This window comes from Trachurus japonicus, chromosome 13 (genome assembly GCF_045865225.1).
Source record: "Trachurus japonicus isolate A0001 chromosome 13, Traja_1.0".
NCBI classification, from domain to species: domain Eukaryota; kingdom Metazoa; phylum Chordata; class Actinopteri; order Carangiformes; family Carangidae; genus Trachurus; species Trachurus japonicus.
The window spans coordinates 8,300,812-8,325,505 of NC_140919.1; the positions used below are offsets into that span (position 1 = coordinate 8,300,812).

The 24,694-nt window shown below is 43.2% G+C and overlaps 3 protein-coding genes across 3 annotated transcripts in view; all 3 read right to left on the reverse strand.

Moving 5' to 3' along the window:
* LOC146975367 (protein NLRC3-like) overlaps positions 1-1,710 on the reverse strand; it is a 76,995-nt gene extending 75,285 nt beyond the window's left edge. Inside the window, exon 1 of the mRNA XM_085796615.1 lies at positions 1,688-1,710. The gene's annotated coding sequence lies outside the window, so the exon portion shown is untranslated. The remainder of the gene's footprint in view (positions 1-1,687) is intronic.
* The window catches only part of LOC146975372 (protein NLRC3-like), a 31,588-nt gene extending 8,463 nt beyond the window's left edge, over positions 1-23,125 (reverse strand). Inside the window, exons 1-7 of the mRNA XM_085796616.1 lie at positions 23,100-23,125; positions 22,672-22,722; positions 21,246-21,324; positions 20,857-21,085; positions 18,900-20,703; positions 18,619-18,792; positions 18,354-18,527 (exon numbers count right to left, since the gene is read on the reverse strand). Coding sequence (XP_085652742.1) covers positions 18,354-18,527; positions 18,619-18,792; positions 18,900-20,703; positions 20,857-21,085; positions 21,246-21,324; positions 22,672-22,722; positions 23,100-23,125 — 2,537 coding nt within the window. The remainder of the gene's footprint in view (positions 1-18,353; positions 18,528-18,618; positions 18,793-18,899; positions 20,704-20,856; positions 21,086-21,245; positions 21,325-22,671; positions 22,723-23,099) is intronic.
* Positions 1-24,694, reverse strand: part of LOC146975373 (neoverrucotoxin subunit alpha-like) — an 81,696-nt gene that overhangs the window by 8,462 nt on the left and 48,540 nt on the right. The window lies entirely within an intron of this gene.

Consider the following 24,694-nt stretch of genomic DNA (forward strand, 5'->3'; position numbering starts at 1 on the left):
GTGATCTGAGTCATGGACAGTTAGAGATGCTCATCTGACCTTTGACCTGTGGTCTGGCTCTTGGTTTTAGAGGGAGGGGCTCCCTCCTCTCTGTCCTCACACTGATCCATGCTGCTGAACTCACATCCACATCAGCTCACACACACTTTGTAGCTTCACCTGCAGAGGAAACACACATCATTCATCTGCACAGCAGCTCACATGTCCATCATGTCTCCAGCTGCTCCTCCACTGATTGGCTCTTCTCCTCTGCTTCATATCAGTGTCAGTTGAATGCAGTCACACAGCAGTGAGGAAGAGGAAGCTGCCATCAGCTGCTGTACTTCTACTATCAGTCCACTAGATGGCGTCATGAAGCTGCAGCCCAGCAACATGATCCATGGACCACTGTTTCCATCCACTGACACACACAAGGACTGAGATCCACTGAGTTGATGTGACACAGTCTCTGTGTGGACAGCGTCCCTGTAGAAAACCACTGGATCAAACAAGCTACAGCTGATTATTACACACACAACAACTGGGCCAAGACTTATTTCACCTCACAGCTCCACTATCACAACATTCACTCATTTCACTCACACTGGAAATTCAAAGAGAGAAAAACACTCTCCAGCTGCCACTGACACTTATTGTCTCTGTCCATCCATTCATCGTCTGCTCCATCAAATGTCACAAAATACAGACAAATGATGCGTTCTAGTTCCTCTCAGTCTGAGGCCACGTCTTCAAATGTCTCGTTTTGTCACAGCAACAATCAAAGAGACAAAAATATTCAGTTTACAGTCTAATCAAACAGAGAAAACAAGGAAATCTTCAGCTTTTGAGGCTGAAAACTGAAAATTTCTGCTTGAAAAATGTTGATTGAACAACAGTTGTGGCTCTAAAAGATTTTCCACAACAATACTGATGATTTGTGTCCAATAATCAATAACCCAGAGTGTTTGCTGTGTGTAACCACAGACATGAATGGTGAGGACACAGAGACAGTGTCCAGCTGCTCCTCTTCTCATTCATTCTAATGAGTCAGTGAGCTGATGTAACCTACAGAGTCACAGGACAAACATGCTGTGGTTTCATCTTTAATCGTGTGTTTCTGAGCTCATCAGGTGTTTTTAATCTACAACCTGCAGCTGGAAAGTGACCAGTAGCTTCACCTGTCAGGTACATGAGCTGCAGTACAAGCAGGAAGTAGCACAACAAGGAAATACTCAAGGAGAGTACAAGTACCACACAATACTGCACTAAATCTACTCAGTTACTGTGAAGAACCTGATGCTGAACATTGATCAACACTGGAAAATCAATCACCAATACAGTCAGTTGAGTATTGATCAGACTAATGTTCATCAATAGACTGTATCTAGCTGGAAAATCAATCATCAATAAAGAAAACTGAACATTTTGATGACAACATGAGGTGTATTGATCAGTGATAGACAGAAACAGTCAGTATTGATAAGTGATAGGCAGTAACAGCTTCTGCTCTTATTCCAGCGCTTCTACCCACAACATCCACACAACATGGAGGACACGGTTCTGTCGGTCCAGACTTTACAGTTACAGCTCTGACTCAGCTACAGTAACATTATAATAACACAACAACAACACAACGACAAGCTGAAGGACAGAGAACTCAGGTAACGACAGGTGTTAACGAGGAAAACATTCAGACTGTTCACCTTACCTTCACACGACGAAATAAACTGCGACATAACAACTGAGTCAAAGTGAAAGTAAACTTTACACAGGAAGTGGAGGAGGAGGAGGAGGAAGAGGAGGAGGAGGGGCGGTGGTGGTGGGCATCTGTAATCTGGGCGGGCTTACACTGCACGACTATTCGTCTGTTCACATCTCAAACTGCACGAGCGTCCCTCTTCAGTCCTACGTCTCAGATCAGTCTCAGACCCCCACTAATTGCACGTCGTTCTACGATTGCGCTCCACCACGATTACCCTGCGATGCCGCTGAGATTTGTGCTGCTCTATAATTGCTCGATTGTAAACCTCAAATTGACATTGGTTCCTGATATTGGTTCCTATTGCAGAGTCCATGTGGAAGATCAGACCGACAAACACACACACAGACAGCGCGCATCACCTCCAAGGCCGGTGCTGCAGAGAGAGAGAGAGAGACAGAGAGAGAGAGAGAGAGAGAGAGAGAGAGGACGGCGCTCTCCAGCCAGCTGACGTGTAGTTCACCTGCGGCTCACCTGCAGCTGTCGGAGGAGGCTCACTAGTTCTCTCTCTCGCCTGCACTTTGTTTAAAAATTCAGCTGATCAGGAGCCAGAGCTCAGTGGAAGTGGCTGGTGTGTAGGCTCGCTATTTTATACTGTAACGGCAAGAAAAAAAATAATCGTCCTCAATTGCTGATTGTCTGATAGTGTGTGTAGGCTACTGATCTTCCACCACGGACTGCGCTGCATTACTGATCATCACCCGGTCACCCTGTCTGTCACAGCTGTGGTCTAACTTCAGCTTGTCACTTCCCTGTCCCTCCTCTCTCTGTCTGCCTGTTCTAACTCCATCTGACGAGGTTCAGCATCACACTCAGGTTCATAAAGGCTCTGTGCTCTGTGCTAAAACAATCTGTCATGGTAAAAACTTGTCGTATGTGCAGAATCGTGACGTAGGACCCCATACATTGTCCGTCACGACGAGAAATTTTCTGGCATGTCAGAAATTAATCGGGAGGTCGGCGACACTAACCATACGTCCCGATTATGCTCACGACCCCGCGATCCCTCTAAAATTATGCAAATTAGGCTGCGACTCGTCTGGGACGACAAAATCGTGGCAAAATCGTACAGTGTAAACCCGCCTTGAGTAGAGAGACTGGTGTTTTACTGCTGGTTATTTCTACTACTGAACCATAAAGAGTTAAAATATTAATGATAATATCGATCTCCATGTTTCCCCTGTGTGTGTGTTGTTATGTTGCCAGACCGCCAGCAGGGGGCGACACTGATCCACTGCAGCAGGGACAACACCCACAGGAGAAGAACTCCACGGAAAAACAGGAAGAAACATGTGGAATGAAATAGCCAACTGAAGGGGAACTTATTGTGCTAAACTATTTTTGATAATACAGTTTAATATATCCCATATCCCTTTAGTGTTGTTTTTGGTATTATTAAATATTGTCCTGTAGTTTTATTTCCTATAAATTGATTCACTTATTCGGATTTTAATTTCTGCCTCTTTAGTTCTTTGTTTATTTAATTCTCTGTAGAGTGTAGGCTATTTGTCTTTTTACAGGCGTTTTGTAGCCTTATCCCTTCATGATCCATGGTATACTTCAGTTTGCTGCTTTGTTGTTTTGGACAGTTTTTGTTATAATGATGTGACTATTCTTAAAATGTTCCATTGCATTGTCAATATCGTTTCCATTATAAACTGTTAACCAATGTTGTGACAGCAAGTCATTCTTTAACACATATAGCCTACTTTCCTAACTGTCTTCCTTTGTTTGTTTTTATCTGGCCGCTTTAGAGTTAAGGAGTTATAGTGATTCCACTAACTGTAATTCTGCTTTTATGGAAGGTGCACTATGTTTAATTCATTATTATTTACCTGCCTGTTCACTCATTTTCTCGTTTTTTTTTTATTATGAGTAACAAGCTCTTATTTTGAAACGCCACACCTGCAGACTTGGCGGGTTGACCCGTTTCTAGGCAACAGTCTGCTGTGGGAGTCTGGTGGTAGGTTGACTTATGACTGAGCTCCGTTAATCTAACTTTCTATTTGAGGGTTAAAGGTGACTTTATTGATCATACATGTGAAGATCTGCTCCAGACAACAACTGCTGATGTTCTGTGATGATGCTGAGTGAGAGACATGACAAGTTCATTGATACGGAAAAGCTTTTCACTCACTTTGATAGCTTCATGTTAGCTTGTGGCTAATCCTAGCAGCGTGACTGTTGAACAGGCAGAGAGTGTTGTGAAGCTTATTTTGTTCCAGGGTGTGTGTGTTTGTGTGTGTGTGTGTGTGTGTGTGTGTGTGTGTGTGTGTTATCCTGAGCTGTGACTGTGAAGCCTGATGCAGAGATTGTTTCTCCTCTTTTCATTACCAGATGTAAATAAAGTCTGATAGATAGATAGATAGATCGATAGATAGAGATAGAGAATACTTTATTCATCCCTAGCAGGGAAATTCAAGTTAATCCAGTAGCTCACACAACAATGACAAAAAAGATGAACACAAAAAACATTTTAACAAGTGTTATATAAAATGATTGCAGCAGGAACAAATGATCTCTTGATGGGAGTCTGACAGTGATGGTCCTTGTCCTCTGTGAAACTACACGACGCATGAGAAAGCACTGAACCGCTACGCTGCCATCAACTGTAACAACTGGTAGGTGTCACTGAGCTCAGAGATTCATAGTCCACTCACTGGCTTGTTTTCTGTCTCATTGGTGAATATGTGGTCCATTAAGGCGCCACAATGGGCTGTGATTCTGCTGGGTCCAGTGGTTTTTGGATATAGGCTCATGCTGAACATTGTGTTGATAAACTCCTCAGTCATTCTGTGTTTATTGGGATTTAGCAGATTTACTTTGCTTTACTTTTTATTTGTGCACAAAGTTAAAAGAATACAACATAAAACATGATAGGTAACAATAGGACAGTGCAGGGAGAGGCAAAAAGCCACAATGGGCTTATTTTTAAGCCTCCACCTTATATTACAGTTTAATGTCCAAAATAAAATAAAAATTAAAAAACACAAAATAGCATTTGAATTTGAATTTGAATTTATTGGTTTAAATATACAGAGACAATGCACATTAATAAACATTTCTGTAAACATGCCGGTTTAGCCACGTTGGCTAATTTTCAACCGTATGGGGCAGGTGACTTGAGCACTACAATAATTAAAAATGCATTAAAAAATAAACAAACACATAACAGTACTATGCCTACTTATAAAGTACAGTATACAATACATGAAAAAATTAATTAAAAAAAAAAGACTGACAACAATAATATAATAGATCAGTGTTTAATAGCTAACGTTTAGCTTCATTGTTGAAAACCACTGTGCTGTGGCGCCGTGGTTCTGCTGGAGTTCTTCACCAGCCTCTGACAGAACCTCCTGAACCTGAAGAAGGTTTTAACTGAGGCTCAACAAGACTTTACAGAAACACCATCGTCTACCTGATTGTAACAGTGAGGTGGACCTGATGTGGACTCAGTGACTAGAGGAGCTGCTGCCGGATTCACCTGTTGCTCCCGGGGCTTCATGAAAAGCAGCAGACTGGTGTTTATCCAGGCTGTGTCACAGTGATGTGAACTCTCTAGCTGCTCATGTGCTCATGTTAAACAGGAACTATGCACGACCCGGTGTCCCAGCTCTGGTCCCAGCAGCACCACGCCCCATAATAACCCATAATCTCTTCTTTATGACAGATAAGACTACACAAATATACACATGGTAACACGTATATGATAAATAATGTTATCCACCGCTCCATGGATTGTCTTCTGGTCGGCTTCATTGAAAACAAATGCACATGGCCAGGTGGGGGAGGAGGGTTAGCAACACAGAGGAGAAGCTGCCAGACTTGTATAGTTCCCCTTTAAATGTCACATATCAGTAAATATATTGATTTTAATGTGTGTGGTTAATGTGAGATACAATTAATATTTGACTGTTTATTGAAGCTCATTTTATTTCAGTTATCTGTCCTGTAGCTTTTACAGTGTTTAAAGAAAAGTAAATTAAATTCCTGTTAAAAGCAGGAGGTTTTTTTTTTTTTTTTTCAGCTTGTGGAAACATCAGTGTGCTTCACCATGGTCTGACTGGAGTTTTCTTCACTAACAGCTTCTCCTTCATGGATGCTGACGACCTGTGAGCTCCATGAAGGCTCATGACAGAGGCTCATCACAGCTGCTGCTGCTACATCACATGCTGTCCACCTGGATTCATCAGCCAGCACATCTTCCCATGTGTCACAGCTGATCTACAGGGATTCAGGCAGCGTTCACACAGACTCTACACAAAGGTCAGAGACAGTCACATCCACCAGCACTGATACACAACTCTGAGTATTGATCTAATAATATTAAAAGAATAGTTCACCCAAAATTGAAATTACATACGAGCAAATCTTGCGAGATTTGGACGGACCAGGAAGAGGAGCTTCCGTCGCAAACAAGCTTGAAATATGGACTAATTTTTTTGGGGACAATTTCGCATTTCTGGGCTTCAATACAAGAGGGACATTGCATACGAGCAGCATGGAGGTATCTGGATGTTTTTTGGTGTGTCTTTTTGTTACGAAGACAGTTGGTATCCATTTGCAACCGTTATATGGACATGCACTGCTACGCCGAGACCCCCTGTAACTCAGAGAAGCCACGGAGGACTCTGAAACTTCTCCCAGCCCTTAGTCCACATGAGGGGGAGGAGGTAATGAGTGAAATTTCATTTTTGGGTGAACTATTCTTTTCAGTTAACGAGATGAGTGAGGGCGCGTGACGTCAGTCCGACTTCCCCTTTCTCCGACTTCCTATTTCTCCGACTACCCATTAATCCGACCTCCCATTTCCTCGATTTAAGTATGAGCCGCGGAGAGCTGCATCTGTGAGCGTCTGAGCTCTGGGCTTCGGGCCTAGGGCCTCATTTATCAAAACTGTAAGTAAGCAGTGTAGAACTGCTGCTACTAAATGTTTTGCTTAGGCCTACGCCGAAAAGACACCCACAATATTTACACCTTTTTCAGATCTATCAAACTGCGTGCACAACTCTCCGCAATTTCTCTTTGATAAATCACACTGGACCCAAGAATGGTGCGCATGTGAACACACCTCATATTCCGCCCCCGGAACGTCTAGACACAACCATATATGGTCAGCACATGCATATTAATTAGCCATGTGCGCTCTGTGGAGCGACAACAAAGTGACAACGAAGACAACAGGCGCAGGGCGGGGGGAAGAAAGTGAGATACACAGCGACATCAGGCAATAAATCAGTCAGAAAAATGATCTTGCATTTTAATAAGCTACAATAAAAACAAAAACCTCCCAAATCTCAACAAAAGGGAGCAGAAAGAAGAATAATCTTATGTAGAATCTGCCCCTTTATCCCAGAAAAATAAGAGAGAGAGAGAGAGAGAGAGAGAGGTTATGTCAGATTAATTAGTCCTCTATGTCAGTGGTTCCCAACCGGGGGGGCCCGACCCCCCGAGGGGGGCGCCAAAGATCCAGGGGGGGTCGCGAAGCCCTCTTGATTTTAAGGGGTTTAATAATTTTAATGTAATTAAAATGTTAAATAAATGAGTAAGTGTTTAATTCATATATATGTGACAAAATCAACTAAATTCAAGGGTCACATTAAACATTTATTCGTGTATTTAAATAGGTAAACAAATAGGTTATAGGCCGATATCACGAGGAACAGAGCATTCCTGTGTGACGTGAACGCCTCTCGTGCAGCAGCCATTGCCTAGCAACGTAAACAGAGCTCAGGCAGAGATGGCGAAGCGTCAGGTAGAGGAGACTGCGGAAAATGTCAAAAAGAAAAAGAGGGGCTTCCAAGAAAGTTATATTGAGTTTGGCTTCATAGAAGCAATGGATAAAATTAGAGCTGAATGTATATTTTGCCACGAGAAACTGGCAAATGAAAGTTTGAAGCCCTGCAAGCTGAGGCGACACCAGACAACTAAACATCCCAAGACGGTGGGTAAAGCCAAAGAGTTTTTCATCCGAAAAAGAGAGCTTGTTGTCACTAGCAGGCCCCAAAACATAAAGGAGAGTTTCTTCAGGGCAGGAAGCGACCAGAGGCAGGCAACGGTTGCATCCCTTGAGTGCTCTCTCCTAATTGCCCAAGCCAAAAAGCCACACAACATCGGCGAAACACTGATTAAACCTGCGTGCATTAAAATGGCTGAGATACTGTGTGGACCGCAGGTGGCTAACAAATTTAAGACTGTACCACTATCCAACAACACAGTGAAAGACAGGATCGACAGAATGGCAGGGAACGTTGAGAGCACACTCGTTGAAAAAATCAGGACGCGCCCGTTTTCAATCCAGCTGGATGAAACTACCACTGTGGCAGAGGAAGCAATTCTCATTGTGTATGTACAGTACATTGAGGAAACTGAGCTTAAACAAGACATTCTTATGTCTGTTAATCTCACAGCCACCACAAGAGGAGAGGATATTTTCGGTGTAGTCGACACGTACTTCACAAGGCACAATATTCCCTATGAAAATATAGTTGCATGCTGCACAGATGGAGCCGCCGCAATGATGGGGAAAAATAAGGGCTTCAACAGCCGTTTGAAGGAGAAGGCACCGCACTGTTTAGTGTTTCACTGCATGATACACAGACACGCACTGGCAGCCAAACACCTTTGTGAAGACCTGGACGTAACCTTAAAGACTGTGGTCAAAATAGTCAACTTTATTAAAGCTCGCCCGGTCAACAAAAGGATCTTTGCACAGCTGTGTGAGGATGAGGCGCACCAGACACTTCTCCTCCACACCGAAGTGCGCTGGCTTTCCCGCGGCAGAGTGTTGGTGCGTTTCATGGAGCTTAAAAACCAAATAAGGGAATTCTTAGCCGTTCATAACCAGAAACTATCCGACGAAATGACCGACGAGTTTCTCATTAAGACTTCATATCTTGCGGAGATATTCAGTCTGTACAACGAGGCAAACAAACGCATGCAGGGCGCGGATGCCAACGTAATGGAGTGCAAAGAGGCAGTGGATGCGTTTGTGCGCAAAGTGGAGTACAGGAAGAATAAATTGGGAAAGGGGGACCTGCAACAGTTTCCTTTGCTACAACAACAGTCAGGGGGGAAGTTATCTGATGCTTTGGCCAGACAATTCACCCGCCACATGGAGCAGCTTCAAGAGGATATGCACTCGCGTTTTTCGGATATTAATGAACATGTCTCAAAAGACGCATGGGTGATGGACCCATTTCTCGCTAAAGAAGAAGATGTGGAGCACCTCCAGGCTGAGGATGAGCTCATGGATATAAAGTCCAACTCTCTCTGCAAGCGATTCTATGATGAGCATGGATACAAGCGGTTTTGGCTTGTGAAAGGACCAGGAGTCGCTCCCAGGCTTGCTCATCATGCGACCACCAGATTCATCTTGCCATTTGCCACAACATACCTGTCAGAGACTGCTTTCAGCGCTCTGGTCACCATCAAAACAAAGGCACGCAACAGACTTGATGTGCACAGTGACTTTCGTTTGGCTGTTACCAAAGTCACACCAGACATCCCATCACTGGCTCAAGAAATACAGTGTCAGAGCTCTCATTAAAAGCTAGGCTGCCTGGTATGTATGAAAGTGAAATGAAAAGAAGATCATAATACAACGAAAAATGTGTTCCTAGTACAAGTTCTGAAGTTTATGTGGTCATTTTACACATGTTTTTCCTCATTGCTCCATGCTGTTGCTGTTTTTTTATTTAAGCAGGTAATATATTGAAATATAGGGCCTAATAAAGAAAATTGTGTTTTTAAAATTAGGCCTAAGTTCTGAAGAAATATAGACAGGTTATCCTCATTGTTTCATGCTCTTGCTGTTTTTTTATTTAAGCAGGTAATATATTGAAATATAGGGCCTAATAAAGAAAATTGTGTTTTTAAAATTAGGCCTAAGTTCTGAAGAAATATAGACAGGTTATCCTCATTGTTTCATGCTGTTATGAAATTACTGAAATGTAATAAAGTATTTAATGTAAAAGAAGATATGATGTTCCTTATTTTATTTTTCATCGGGGGGGGGGGTGGGGTCACCAAAATTTACAATGGTAAAAATATGGGTCCCTTAAGAAAAAGGTTGGGAACCACTGCTCTATGTTATGTATCTCTGTATTGGGAATAGCTGTCCTCCTCCTGTGTGGTGGGGGAGGCGCTGTTTCCCTGGTGCCTTGGTGCTTTCCTCATTTTTTCCTTTCAGGTCAGGTCCAATCCAGGTGCACAGGATTGGGTCTGATTGCCTGGGTCTGATTGCCTGGGAGGGTATTTAAGGAGAGGATTCCAGGGCCGCCATTCTCTCTCCCTCCCTGCCTGTGACAACAGCGGCCAACCATTTTTCCCTTAGTTGTTTCTTGTTACTTTGCACATTATTATCTTTAGTTACTTTGTAACTTAGGGCCTTATTTTTAATAAATACATTAAATGGTTTACCTGTGTGGTCTCCCTACTAGTTGTGATCTACCGTGAGCCAGGTGGTCGTAACATCTAACAAACTACAGTTTGACTTGTCAGTAGTTTTTCCAGTAGGATGTAGTTAACGGGCATGGGTCTGGGTTGTTTACTGCTCCACAAAATGACACAAACAGGAAAGGCAAAAAAAAAAAGAAAGGAGGCAAACACAAAATCGGAATTCTGGATGGTCGGATTTAGCCCTGGTCGCAATATAGGGATTATTTTAGTCGGAGCAGTGGGCAGTCGGCCCAATGGGTCTAGAAAAGTCGGATTAATGGGTAGTCGGAGAGATGGGCCGTCGGACTTTTGGGTTGTCGGACTGACGTATGCTCCCCCAGCAGCAGCAGCAGCAGAGCGGCCACGCCGTGACTACGCTCCCTCTGATGTGTGACGGCGGCCGGAGCTCAAGCCGCTCCGACTGCCTGCTGTCTCCGTGGTTAAAGTTTAGTGTTGTTTACAGTACTGTATCTCGGGGTTAATGTAAACATGACGTACCACGCGTCTTTTCGCGGTCACTCGTCCTAGTTCTTCCTAGTTTTCTTTCGAGGCAACACTCATTCTCTCTCTTTGTTTTTACTGGCGATGCCCCGCTGCTGACGCCAGGCTGCAGCAGCCCCAACACTACCACGTGTTGTTGTGCTGTGTACAGTCTTCCTGCTGTGTCAATCTAACCTGGCTGGCTCAGCCAGTGGTTCAGCACGGCGCAACTCTCGTTTTCATTGGCTGTTTCAAATCATGAATGAATGAAACCTATCGACTTTCTATCGACCACGTTTCATATTGCTATTGAGTAAAGTTATATCGCGATATATATTGTTATCGTTTTATCGCCCAGCCCTAGTTACACATATGTGAGTAAAGAGATTCTCTATCCAATATACACTGCCCGTCCAAATAAAAAAAGTCACCACTTTAGACCTTTAGATTTAACAAAGCTAAGCTTTAGCATTTTGGCTATAATTGGGTGCATTTACATTTTATCTTTTTAAAATGTTAATTAATGTACACTGTCCCTCTCAAACAAATAAAGGAAAAAGAAAGAAAGAAAGAAAGGTCCGAGCCTTCCATTGGATACTGCATGGATGATTATGTTTCCACTGGTAACAACTTATCTAACCCTGATGCAGTCTCATTTCTTAAACAACCATGTCTGAAGACACATCCTGTGGTCCTGGAAAAGATGTTAATCTGTTTCAGAAGGGTCAAATTATTGGCAACTGGAAGGATAATGGAGAACCATCATCTTCAAGGAAGAGATGGGGTCCAATGTGACCACAGAGTCCAGACCTGAACCCCACTGAGAATCTTTAACGGAAATGAATGTTGTGACATTGCAGAAGCTTATTGAAACGATAATTGTTCATTTGATCATACATACAGTCCCTTAAGCCTGTATTAAAGGCACAGTTTACAGTCTACAGTGATGAATCTGAATGGTGACTTCATTCACCTCCCTGTCACAGACTGTCATGGCCTCGCAGCAACAGCCCAGACCAGATCGTCAATGTCTGTAACAACAACACGTGTGATTTATGATCAGTTAAACCTGTTGACTGACTGTTTTTTTTTTCCTGCCAAAACTTCAGGAATGAGACAAGTTTATAAGATATGATTCATCACTGAAGCCTGCACAAAAATGTTTAAAATTCTTCTTTTAGCATCACCCGTCCAGCCTGACAGAGCTTCAGAGGGTTAGACAGGGACATCAGACTCTTACCAAAGTAAAAGTCACCATGGTTTTTATCCTGTTATAATCAACGCTTCCATCTTTAAAAGAAGAGGAAGACATTTACAAGAATCACTGAGAAGAAATCAACTGATTTAATCCATGAATGTGAAAACATGAGTGAGAGACAGAGACAGACATGTAGAGACTGAACTGTCTGTTCAACAGTGAGAAGGTTTCTGTGACAGGAGGAGACTCTGGTTCACTCAACACAGTCTCACTGAGGAGCCAGAACTGGACCAGGAGAACCCAAACCCAGGATACAGAGGTTGAGTGAAGGTGGTGTTGAAGGTGTAGAGGTGGATCAGTGAGCCAGAGGAGACTCTGTAGAAGGACAGAGAGCCAGCAGGACAGTCCACATACACTGCTACTCTGTCAGTAGCAGTGTATTTGTTATAGACAGAGGAGGAGGAGGAGAGGATACGTGTCACGCTGTTATTGTGCCAGACATAGTAACCACTATAATATTTAGACCACGCCAGACTCCAGGACTGATCGTTCCTTCCAAACTCACAGTCCTCACTGTGTCCTTTCCTTCTGATTCCTCTGTAACTCACTGATATATAAACCTCTCCTCTCCTCTCGACCTCCCAGTAGCAGCGACCAGTCAGACCAGTTGAACACAGCAGCTGATGTTGAAGGTCAAATCTGTTTGGATGATCAGGATATGACTGACGCTCCTCCAAATATGTTGCCTTCCTGTTGTTGTCAGACAGTTTGATCTTTGTGTTCACTGTGTTTGTGTCGATTGTGAGTGGACAGGAATCTGATGGAGAGAACAAGACACAGCTGCAGTTATTGATCATGTGATCAGTTATTGACAGTTTGATGAAGACTCATGAGGTCAGTGATGTGACAGTGTGAAGATGGTTGAATGTGCTGCTTTGTTTCCATGAATCAAAGTAAAAACAGACTTACACTTCCTCAGACCTGGTGTCAAGAATCGGACTCCAGCAGGCTCCACCCTGAAAGGAGGAGGGGGGTCAGAGCAGCACCTTCTCTGTCAGCATGCACACATGGACATTACATGGCTCTCACACACACACTGTTTTATCACTGTGTTCACACGGAGGCTGGTATGTCTGGATGAACACTGAGCACAGAGAAGAAGGAGCTGGAGTCTTTATCTAGTGATGATACAGAGCAGGAGGAGACCAGGAGGAAACACTTCATCATGTGTTTTCTCCATGTGATGTCACTGCAGTGTGAAACACACACTTTCACTCTCACTGATAAATTCCACTGAGTGTCGAACGGCTGCAGATCCACTCCGACACGTTACGTGTAATTTATAATCACCGTGTGAGATTCCACCGACTACGGGTCTGCTACGGAACAGCTCCAGCATCCGGCAGCCCTCCGCAACACATACGCAGAGCTTCTATTTTTGCCAGACGCCAGAGCACGGTGCATCAGCACAGAGCAGGTCGTGCAGGACAGGAAATTGTGTGCAAAATACATAATAAAACACCCGGTTAATTTTCAAAATAAAATACACCGTGTTTACAGCGGTCCGGGCTAGTTTTGGCAAATTTTGGCCATTCTGGCATTGTGCAACAAACGGGAATAGGAAGACAGGATAGTTGATACCATAATGTTCATTATAAGTCTGAAAAGCTGGAAAAATATAATAGGTCCCCTTTAAGACGTTTTACAGTTTTTGAGTGATGGATTATATATATATATATATATATATATTTATAATAGTCTCGTTTCCACTGCAGGAGTTCCTGGTAAAAGGAGGGGGAACTTCTACAGGAACCGTCCTCTCACTCAGCCCTCTCAGTGGCCGTGTCTCTGCAGACAGGAACCCACCGGGCTCTGATGGCGACGTGCAACAGTTTCGATCATTGCGTGGTCGTTGTGCAGCATTTTCTTTACTGCTCTTGTTGTTGTTTTTTTCTGTCAGCATAGGCGCTTTCTTTAAAAAAAAAGCTGTCTTGATCGTCATGTAATCCTGCGATCGCCTATTTGCCTTTCTTTTTTCTTTCTTTTTTTTTTTACCAGGCCTACTGCTACTCTCGTCTTTTACTGAGTTATTCTCTCTTTTTTCCGGCAGTTTTTCCAATTTTAGTAACGTTGGGTTATAAAAATGCATCTTATTTTGGGGCTTTCTCTTGGCATCACATGATCCTGCTTTGAGTCTGACCAATCAGCACAGAGTAAATCTCAAGCCCCACCAGGACTTATTCAGGGCAGATCCGAGTACCGACCCCCAGGCAGGGACTCCGTTCGGCCCTGTAAAAGTGCCTGTAAACGGCCCTGAGGGGGAGGTTCCTGCAGTGGATACACGCATCAACGGGGCTGGCCCCGTAAAATTACCCTGAAGTTCCTGCAGTGGAAATGCGCCTGATAATAATTTTTTAAAAAAGTTTCTTCATTGTTAAGGTTACAGTTTGATGAAAGTTGTGAAGCTGTAGCACATATGGCTGACTTGGTATGCTGCATTTTCATAGTTTTAAAATTTAGACGCTTGCTGTAGCACCACCATCAGGACTATTGTCTTGAGTTTACAGCAGCTAATCTGGCATGGGAAATTTGATCAGGGGTTCCTGAAGAACTGACTGTAACCTGCATGTAAATGCAAATAAAGTGCAGTTTAATTAACGACGTGATTACGTGACGTCATGACGTAGCGTGTTACCGTAAGAGACCGAAAAGGAGTGAACTCTTTCCACCCGGGTTACATGACCATTAACTAATAGTTAGTTAATCATTAGTTCCTCAGTAACTACTCCTCTGAAATTTGATCAGGGGTTCCTGAAGAACTGACTAATAGTTAATTAATCAGTAGTTCCTCAGTACTGTAATTTTGTGTACCTCAATTCCTCACTAACTACTCATTAGTTCCTCATTAGTTCTTCAATAGTTCTTCATTAAAGGGATAGTTCAACATTTTGGCAAATTGGCCCATTGCCATAATCGCTATAGTCATAGCAGTAGGTTCGTTACCTTTATTTGTCGGTGTAAGCTATTTTTAGAATGGAGGAGCAGAGCCACGAGCTGCTCAGAGCTACGCTACAGAGGCTAAAGGAATTTCTTGGTTTCCCTCATCAAACTCATCAAATACAAAATCCCAAAACTCCAAAACGCTTTTGTGGACAAGTTGTGACCTGCACATCCACCACGCTATGAGATAATAACGGAACGTTACGAAATGGAGCCGTTTTCGAGGTAAATACAAGGTAAATACAGAGTCTGCTTGCTGAAAAACTGTCCCTGAAGGCAACGCGCATCAGCGGTTTCGCATGAATTTACCTCTAAAACGGCTCCGTTGTGCAGGTCACAACTTGTCCACGACAGCCTTTTGGAGTTGTTGGGTTGTGTATTTGATGAGTTTGATGAGGGAAACCAAGAAATTCCCTTAGCCTCCATAGCATAGCCCTGAGCAGCCTGTTGCTTCGCTCCGCCGTTCTAAAAATAGCTTGCACCAACAATTAAAGGTAACGAACCTACTGCTATGACTATAGCGATTATGGCAATGGGCCAATTTGCCAAAATGTTGAACTATCCCTTTAACTACTTTACTTTTGTGTACCTTATTGTAAAGTGTTACCCTGTTCTGTTCTGGTGATACAAGTCAGTAGTCCTGAAATGGGTGTTTCTCAACCATAACGGGGACAGCCCACACAGTAAAAGAAATACAGTTTTTTTCTCCCCCCCTGCGCCGCTCGAGCGCGGCTGAACCCGACTTGAGCCCACATGGGCGCAAGGCTGCTGCAGCCGCCGCTCGTGCTGACAGCTGACTGAGGGAGATGCTTTGGTTGGGCTTAGGCAATGCAGAAAGGAGTTGGTTAAGTTTAGTAAAAAGACCAGGTAGAGGCTAGACAGGCCAGAAGCATAACGTTATATGTCATTAATATGAAGTATTTGCTTGTTTTGCAGTTAATTATGCACATGATCCGTTTGAGCCCAAAAAGAAAAAAGGATCAATGTGCACTGCGCACTGGGGGTTTCCCCCCATAGCCTTTTCGGAGTAGCGGGGTCTTTAGAAAAAATAGAAAACCCCGCTATTACGATGAATGGAAGTCTATTGTCGGAAAGGCGGGGCTTCGGAAAGGCGGGGTGTAACCTTCTATAACACACTTTATTCTCAGAGGTGACGTCTTTCCGCATACGGGCTTCCTTCTCCTTCCAAATGGGGCAGAGCTCCGCGTGAAAAAGTTTATAGACCGAGGGAGAACCAGGGAGGTCTGACACAACACCGACAGGAGAAGCAGGAAACAAGCACGTCGCACCGAATACACACCGCTACAGCGTCACTTTCGGTTGTGAAGTAATGGGTTTGTGCGCGCAAGAGACCCATCTGAACGGCCCCCACGCACACACACACACACACACACACACTTAAACCAAGGCAGCGGCCACAATCCGCCCGGTGGCTCAACTTTGACTTCAGCATCAACTTTTCTTTTTTTTTGGGACCAAGACATGCTGTCATCACTCCGTCTACTTTCTCTTTCCCTCTCGGACGTAGCAGGGTTAACAAACGATCTGATTGGCTCAATTGAGTGAAGTTGTCGTATTGACAACTAGAAAATTTCCTCTGGGGAAATTTTGAATGGGCCACGGGGCTACTGCCGGTTTTACCATCTCTGTCAACGTGGGAATCAAACCCACAACCTTAAGGTCAAGACAGAGCTGATCAGACACATGATCATCTTTCTATAAGCACTGATATGGAGGAGCTGTAATATTAGGTTACCTGTGTGTGTGTATCTCTAACTTTTATCACATGAAGTTACCTGTGTGTTTGTTTGTGTGTGGGAGAGGAATGCGCGCATGTGTATGTATGGAGTTATTTTTGTCTCATAAATATCTGTAAACACACAGAAGGTGATCTACAAATGTTCCTTGGTTTGCACACGTGTTTTGCTATCCACAAAGGGTGATCTACAAATGTTCCTTGGTTTGCACACGTGTTTTGCTATCCACAAATACAAATTTCTAATTTGTAACTTGTATTTTGGTTTTTACAAATAAATGTGTATTTGTAAATATATTGTGTATTTGTAAATGTATAATTTTCCATTTGTAAAAACAAAAAAGCCATTTGTAAAACCGAAAATTCTGTTTGTGAAGTGTGACTCTGCATTTGTGGATCACCAATCACACACACGCATCTCTTTCCGCAATGACGTATTTCTGAGACATTCCTGCCGAGATCCACACAGAATCCACAAACTCACAGCTGCTGATTCACAAAGGGCCGCTCTCCTCACCAGGAGGGGCAGTGTTGGCGAGTAGCTGAATGAAAACTAACGAAGAAGACTGCTACTGGCTTATCTCGAGAAATTATTTTAATTCCCACTGTTAATGCGTCACTTTATTAAGTTTTAATGTTTTTTCATGCGATAAAGTAACTGTTTAGATCCCCAATATGTGGTTAGTTTATCCAAATGACGCCTGTTTGGAAGCTCCATCTGTGGAGCAGCTAAGTTAACTAGGCTACCACCGGACGAGCGGTCTATCACAGAGGCTACAGCCGGGCTGCTGTGGTGGTCGGCGGGCTAACCTCCGCTGTCATCCAGGTCTCCCCCGGCTCGTTTTTTCCCCCGGAATGACGAAGCTGGTTAGCCAGCCCACCGCAGCAGCCCGGCTGCTGTTTAGATCTGATTAGATGTTTAGATGTTAGACTGTTTAGATCCCCAATGTGGTTATTTTTATCCAAATGACGCCGGAGCAGTGAAGCTCCATCTGTGGAGCAGCTAACTAGGCTACAAGTTTGAACTTGTAGAACAAGAACAAGTTTGTCTACAATTTTCTGAAAAAATTATGTGTGTAGAGTGTAAATTGTGGCCGAGCCGAGTGTGGAAAGAGAAAAAATCTGGAACTTTTCTGGGCTTTCTCCCACTCTAACTGATGATGTCACGCGCTCTGACACGAACATTCCGTGCAATACACAACCATTATAATCTCATAATTTCTCCAAAAATGATCATGGTCATTGATCAGGGATTGATCAAAAACTATATGAGTAATACGCCAATACACAAGACTTGTGTCTACTGTTTAAAGTTCAAATGAAGTCTCTAGGTGAAAGTATGCCTGAGCAGTAGATGTTTGTTAAAGTCCAATGATTGTTTTTTTCGCTCTTTTTTTTTGCCCGTCCCATTGACTTCAATGCAAATTTTGCGCAAATTCGTGAACTGTTGAGAAAAGTAATAGCACACCGATCCCGATCGAACTGCACGTTTTGTGGATCGATCGATCGATCGGTCTATCTATCTATCTATCTATCTATCTATCTATCTATCTATCTATCTATCTATCTATCTATCTATCTATCTATCTATATATCTATCTATCTATCTATCTGATGTCATCAATGCATGGATCACCTGAGACAGATGTTAATACCAAGTGTGAACGGGGCCATAGAAAATGTTCCAGCTCCTCCTCCTCTATCAGACAGTGTGTGTGGCTGCAGCAGCCTCTCCATACCTGAGAGAGTCCAGTCTCCAGTCTGGATCCTCCAGTCCAGCAGGCAGCAGCTTCACTCCTGAGGCTCCTGGGTGATTGTAGCTTAGGTCCAGCTCTCTCAGATGGGAGGGGTTGGAGCTCAGAGCTGAGGCCAGAGAAACACAGCCTTCCTCTGTGACCAGACATCCTGACAGACTGAACACACACAACAACACACAGGAACTCTCTGTCAACACCTGCTGCTGTGTTCAAGTGTCATCAGATAAACAGCTGGATGGATCCTCACCTGAGAGTCTCCAGTCTACAGTGTGGACTCTCCAGCCCAGCAGACAGCAGCTTCACTCCTGAGTCCTGCAGGTTGTTGGTATTCAGGTCCAGGTGTCTCAGACTAGAGGACTGGGAGCTGAGGACTGAGGACAGAGCTTCACAGCTTCTCTCTGAGAGGTTACAGCTGCTCAGTCTGGAGAGATGATCATGAGAAAAGAAAGGAATTTAATATCTGACCTGTTGCCAGAACAAAAGGGTTTTTATGTAATGATATATAAATCCAACTCTCTCTACACTTACAGAGCTTTGTTAGAGGCTTTGACCACTGGCAGCAGCCTCAGAAGAGCCACCTCTGAAGCAGAGTATTTCTTCAGGTCAAACACGTCCAGATTTTCTTCTGATGACAGTAAGATGAAGACCAGAGCCGACCATTGAGCAGGAGACAGTTTATCTGTGGAGAGAAGCCCTGATCTCAGGGACTGTTGGATCTCCTCCACTAGAGAACGATCATTCAGTTCATTCAGACAGTGGAACAGGTTGATGCTTTTCTCTGCAGAGGGAGTCTCTTCAATTTTCTTCTTGATGTACTGGACTGTTCTATGATTAGACCATAAGTTACTTCCTGTTTGTGTCATCAGACCGCGTAGGAGATTCTGATTGGTCTCCAGTGAAAGACCCAGGAGGAAGCGGAGGAACAAGTCCAGGTGTCCATTTGGACTCTGTAAGGCCTCGTCCACAGCGCTCTGGTAGAAGTTTGTCTCTGTAGATTTGACTCCTGTTGTTTCAGTCTTCTTGGAGGTTGTTTGTTGTTGTGACATCAGGTTGAGACCAGAGTTGATGAAGGTCAGATGGACATGAAGAGCAGCCAGAAACTCCTGAACACTCAGATGGACGAAGCAGAACACCTTGTCCTGGTACAGGCCGCTCTCCTCTTTAAAGATCTGTGTGAACACTCCTGAGTACACTGAGGCTGCTCTGATATCGATGCCACACTCTGTCAGGTCTGATTCATAGAAGATCAGGTTTCCTTTCTGCAGCTGCTCAAAAGCCAGTTTTCCCAGAGACTCAATCATCTTCCTGCTCTCTGTACTCCAGTGTGGATCTGTCTCAGCTCCTCCATCATACTTGACCTTCTTCAGTTTTAGATGAACCACCAGGAAGTGGATGTACATCTCACTCAGGGTCTTGGGCAGCTCTCCTCTCCTTCTGGTCTTCAACAGCTCCTCCAGAACTGTAGCAGTGATCCAGCAGAAGACTGGGATGTGGCACATGATGTGGAGGCTTCGTGATGTCTTGATGTGGGAGATGATCTTTCCTGCCTGCTCCTCATCTCTGAACCTCTTCCTGAAGTACTCCTCCTTCTGTGGGTCAGTGAACCCTCTGACCTCCGTCACCATGTCAACACACTGAGGAGGGATCTGATTGGCTGCTGCAGGTCGTGTGGTTATCCAGAGGCGAGCAGAGGGAAGCAGGTTCCCCCTAATGAGGTTGGTCAGCAGCACATTGACTAAGGTGGACTCTGTCACATCAGTCAGGATCTCAGTGTTGTGGAAGTCCAGAGGAAGTCGACACTCGTCCAGACCGTCAAAGATGAAGACCACCTGGAACTGATCAAACCTGCAGATTCCTGCTTCTTTGGTTTCAGAGAAGAAGTGATGAACAAGTTCCACCAAGCTGAACTTTTCCTCTTTCAGCACATTCAGCTGTCTGAAGGTGAAGGGAAATGTGAAGTGTATGTCCTGGTTGGTTTTGTCTTCAGCCCAGTCCAGAGTGAACTTCTGTGTTAAGACTGTTTTCCCAATGCCAGCCACTCCCTTTGTCATCACTGTTCTGATTGGTCGGTCTCTTCCAGGTGGGGCTTTAAAGATGTCTTCTTGTCTGATGGTTGTTTCTGCTCTGTCTGGTTTCCTGGACGCTGTTTCAATCTGTCTGACCTCATGTTCATCATTGACCCCTCCAGCCCCCCCCTCTGTGATGTAGAGCTCTGTGTAGATCTGGTTCAGAAGCGTTGCGTTTCCTGCTTTAGAGATCCCCTCAAACACACACTGGAACTTCTTCTTCAGGACAGATTTGAGTTTACGTCCACAAACTGGAGCAAAACATTCTGAATGAAAACACAAGAAATAAGATCAATAAGAAAAAATAACATTTTAATTCCTCTAAATAACGACTATATGAACATGTTTCTCTCCATGTGTTGATGTCAGTGAATGTCTCATTTGTCCATCATGTTGAATATTTAGAGAAATCCTCTTACTGCTCTGCAGACGCTCAGCCAGCTCCTCCTGCTTCATCCTCCTCAGGAAGTTCACTGTGATCTTCACTAATGCCTCTCTGCTGCTCCTCCTCTGCTCTTCCTCCTCACCGTCCAACACCTCCTCATCCTCTCCCTGACTCCCTGAGCATTCTGGGTAATCTGGACTCAGAGACTTGTGGATCTTCTTCAGCTCGTTCTTGACAAAAGTGACCATGTTCTCCTCCAGCAGCTGGAACAGAAACTCTATGAGTGACAGCATCAAACTAAAACCATGGAGCCAAACATCAGATCCATGTTGGACAGACTGACAATCCACTGGTGTCAAAGTGCAGCATGGAGATGATGGTGAACACAACAGATGTAACAGCAGCTGTTGGACATGTCCTCACCATAAATATGGAGTCCAGGTGTGTTTGATGCTGCTGGGCAGACTGACCACTGGGAACCTCTGAGCTCTCCTGGTCCACTCTGTGGAGGAGTCAGTGTCAAGTGAACATCAGGACAGAGAGATAATACAAGATGGACTTTATATGTCCCCTGAGGACGTTCACAACAGACAGAGACACTTTGGTTTCAGACCTGGTCCAACAACACGTCGTACAAACTGGTTCTTTTCTACAATAACCTGAGTCTGACTGTCAGTTACAGCTTACATCTGATCAGCTGATCCATATCCTGATCCATATCCATGGCTCACCAGCTCTTCTCCTGAAGCTGCTGTGTCACTACCGGACTACAATACGTATAGGAAAGATAGGGGACAGGGTAGGGGCGGGGGGGGGTTCTCCTGTATGTAAAGAACAACTTGAAATGTAATCAGATTACATGGCCCAGTAACATCACACTTGAATGTATTGGTGTAAATATTTCTCTTTCGAGAGAGATGTCTCTTACTGTCATCTGCATCTATCGCAAACCCACGGCTAACTTAGATTTTTATGACCAGCTCAAGGCACTCCTTACCTTATGTAATCATAAAAAAAAAATCATCCTTTTTGGTGACTTTAATGTCAATTGGGATAACAAAAGATAGAAAACACCTTAAACATATAACTGACTATTTTAATTTCACTCAGATTATAGAGCAACCCACTAGAATTACACATCGTACACAATCCAGGATTGATTTAGTCTTTACTAATAAACCGGAAAGAATCACAAACACCCATAACCTGTTAACAGGACTCTCGGACCATAACACAATCTTTTTCTCAAGAAAAGTCAAATGCTCAAAAAATCTGTATCATACTTCAACCAATCGATCTATCAACATGATTATCCCCAATAATCAATTAGAAAATGTGGATAGAGATTTAAAAGATGTTGACTGGTCTGGCCTTCTGGGATGTGATGATGCAGATATTGGCAGTGATTTATTTCTATCTAAAGTCAAAGAGATCATCCTCTCATTCTCCAGGAGAGGCCGTCAGGGGAAAAAGAAGTCCACCTCCCTCCCCTGGCTCAACTCTACCTGTCTAAAACTGATGAAGCATAGGGATCAGCTCCTCAGAAAATCTATTAAGTCTGGGCTTAATACAGACCGACTGAATTTTACAGTTGCTAGAAACAAGGTGACATCAGAATTACGTAAGGCCAAAGCTGATTTTTTTATTCAAATTATCGAGAACGCTAGAGGTAACAGTAAAAAAATATGGCAGAATATAAATAAATTAACAGGAAAACAACCCAAGCAGGAATCTAAAGGTCTGGAATTAAAAATCGACAATAAGCTGGTGAGAAACCCTGGTATCCTGGCTCAGGAATTTAATTATTTTTTCATAAACTCAATAGAGGAAATGGTGAAACAGTTCACACCTCTTGAAGTCTCTGAGCAGCAGGTTTCTAACTTGTCTGACAATATCGAGCCTAAATTTAATATTCAAGAAATCACAAAATCAGAAGTTATTGATATCATAAGTAATTTGAACAACTCTAAAGCCAAGGACATACACGGGCTTGACACCAGTTTCTTGAAATCACATAAGGAGGCCATAGCTCCCCCACTTGTGCATCTGGTTAATTTATCGATCAAAAACTCAACTGTACCTAAGGCATGGAAAATGGCCTCAGTTACTCCAGTATTTAAAGCTGGCGACAAGTCTGATATAAATAATTACAGACCTATTAGTATTGTGCCCGTAGTCTCTAAAGTAATTGAAAAGTGGGTCGCCAAACAAGTTATTGATTTCCTTGGCAATAGCCATACTCCCTTACATCCCATGCAGTTTGGGTTTCGACCTTACCATTCCACCGAGACCGCATTGACCATGTTCATGGAGAGCATTAAGTGTTATTTGGATGCTCATGGATGTGTTGGTGCTGTCTTTTTAGATTTAAAAAGAGCGTTTGATACCGTCAATCACAAGGTACTTTTATCCAAACTGTCTCATTTTAATTTTTCTTTTCAATCTATTAAATGGTTTGACTCATACTTGTCACATAGAGAACAACGAACTGTGGTGGCCGGTGCCAGCTCCTCTTTTATGGGTTGTCCAGTAGGGGTCCCCCAAGGGTCCATATTGGGGCCCATTTTATTCACATTGTATATTAATGATTTACCTGATTTTTGTTTAAATGTGGATGTTCAGCTTTATGCTGATGATGCGGTAATTTTTACTAAAGCTAAAAATCCTGAGGAGGCAGCACGGGTGCTTTCTACAGCACTCACACACACAAACATGGCTTACAAGTTCGTGTCTTATTTTGAATGCAAAAAAAACTGTTTGTCTATTTCTGTCGAAGCAATCTGCTTCTTCCATGCCTTCTCGCTCGGGTGTTTTTTTGGGTGCTGACGAGTTGGAAGTTGTTAATGAATTTAAATATTTAGGTGTGATTATAGACTCTAAACTTTCATTTAAAAATCATGTTAAAATGTTATCAAAAAAAATTAAATATCACCTTTGCAACTTTAAGCAAATCAGAGGATCGTTGTCAGAAGCAGCCGCTTTGATGTTTCTGCACTCTATGATTTTTTCTCATTTAAGCTACTGTATTACCAGCTGGTCCATGACCGGCTCTACTATCGTGAAACCAATTGAGCTTCTGTATAAAAAAGCACTCAAAATCTTAGATAAAAAAACGTTTTTGTAACATTCTAGTGAAATATAATTTGTTGAGTTTTCCTAATTTTTGTAAATTCTCCTCTGTATGCTTAATATATAAAGTACTTCATGGCCTGGCGCCATCTCCACTTAAAGAGTTTATTGCATTTAAACAAACAAGGACCACCAGATCAATTACTAATAGGGACTGTGTGGTTCCATACAGGAAAACCTCTTTCAGTCAAAATGCCCTGTCTACGAAAGGAACTGCAATCTGGAACACACTACCCTTACCCATAAAGGAATGCCCTACTCTGACTACTTTTAAGAGCCACCTGAAGGTATGGCTTAGAGCCAACCAAACATGTAATCACCTTTAATGTTCTAGCTGCATGCTTCTGGTGTGCTGATCTGTCTGTCTCTGACCTATTTTGACATATATTGGTGCTGGTGATGTGTTGTAATATTGTATGTGCATTTGTGCGTATGGGTGGGAGGGGTGGGGGTTAAAGTGTAATGTTGTTGTTGTAGATATTGTGCTATTTGTTTTAATGTAATTTGTATACCTTTATTATAGGTCTCATTGCCATGCTCCATCCGGCAGGGGGACTGCCAACGGAAATTAGCCTATTGGCTATAATTGGGTGCATTTACATTTTATCCTTTTAAAATGTTCATTAATGTACACTGTCCCTCTCGAACAAATAAAGGAAAATGAAAATGAAATGAAATCCTCCTTTAAAGTCAATGAGTCGCCTGTTTGACATGTCACTCTTTAAAGGAGCATTATCGCAAAT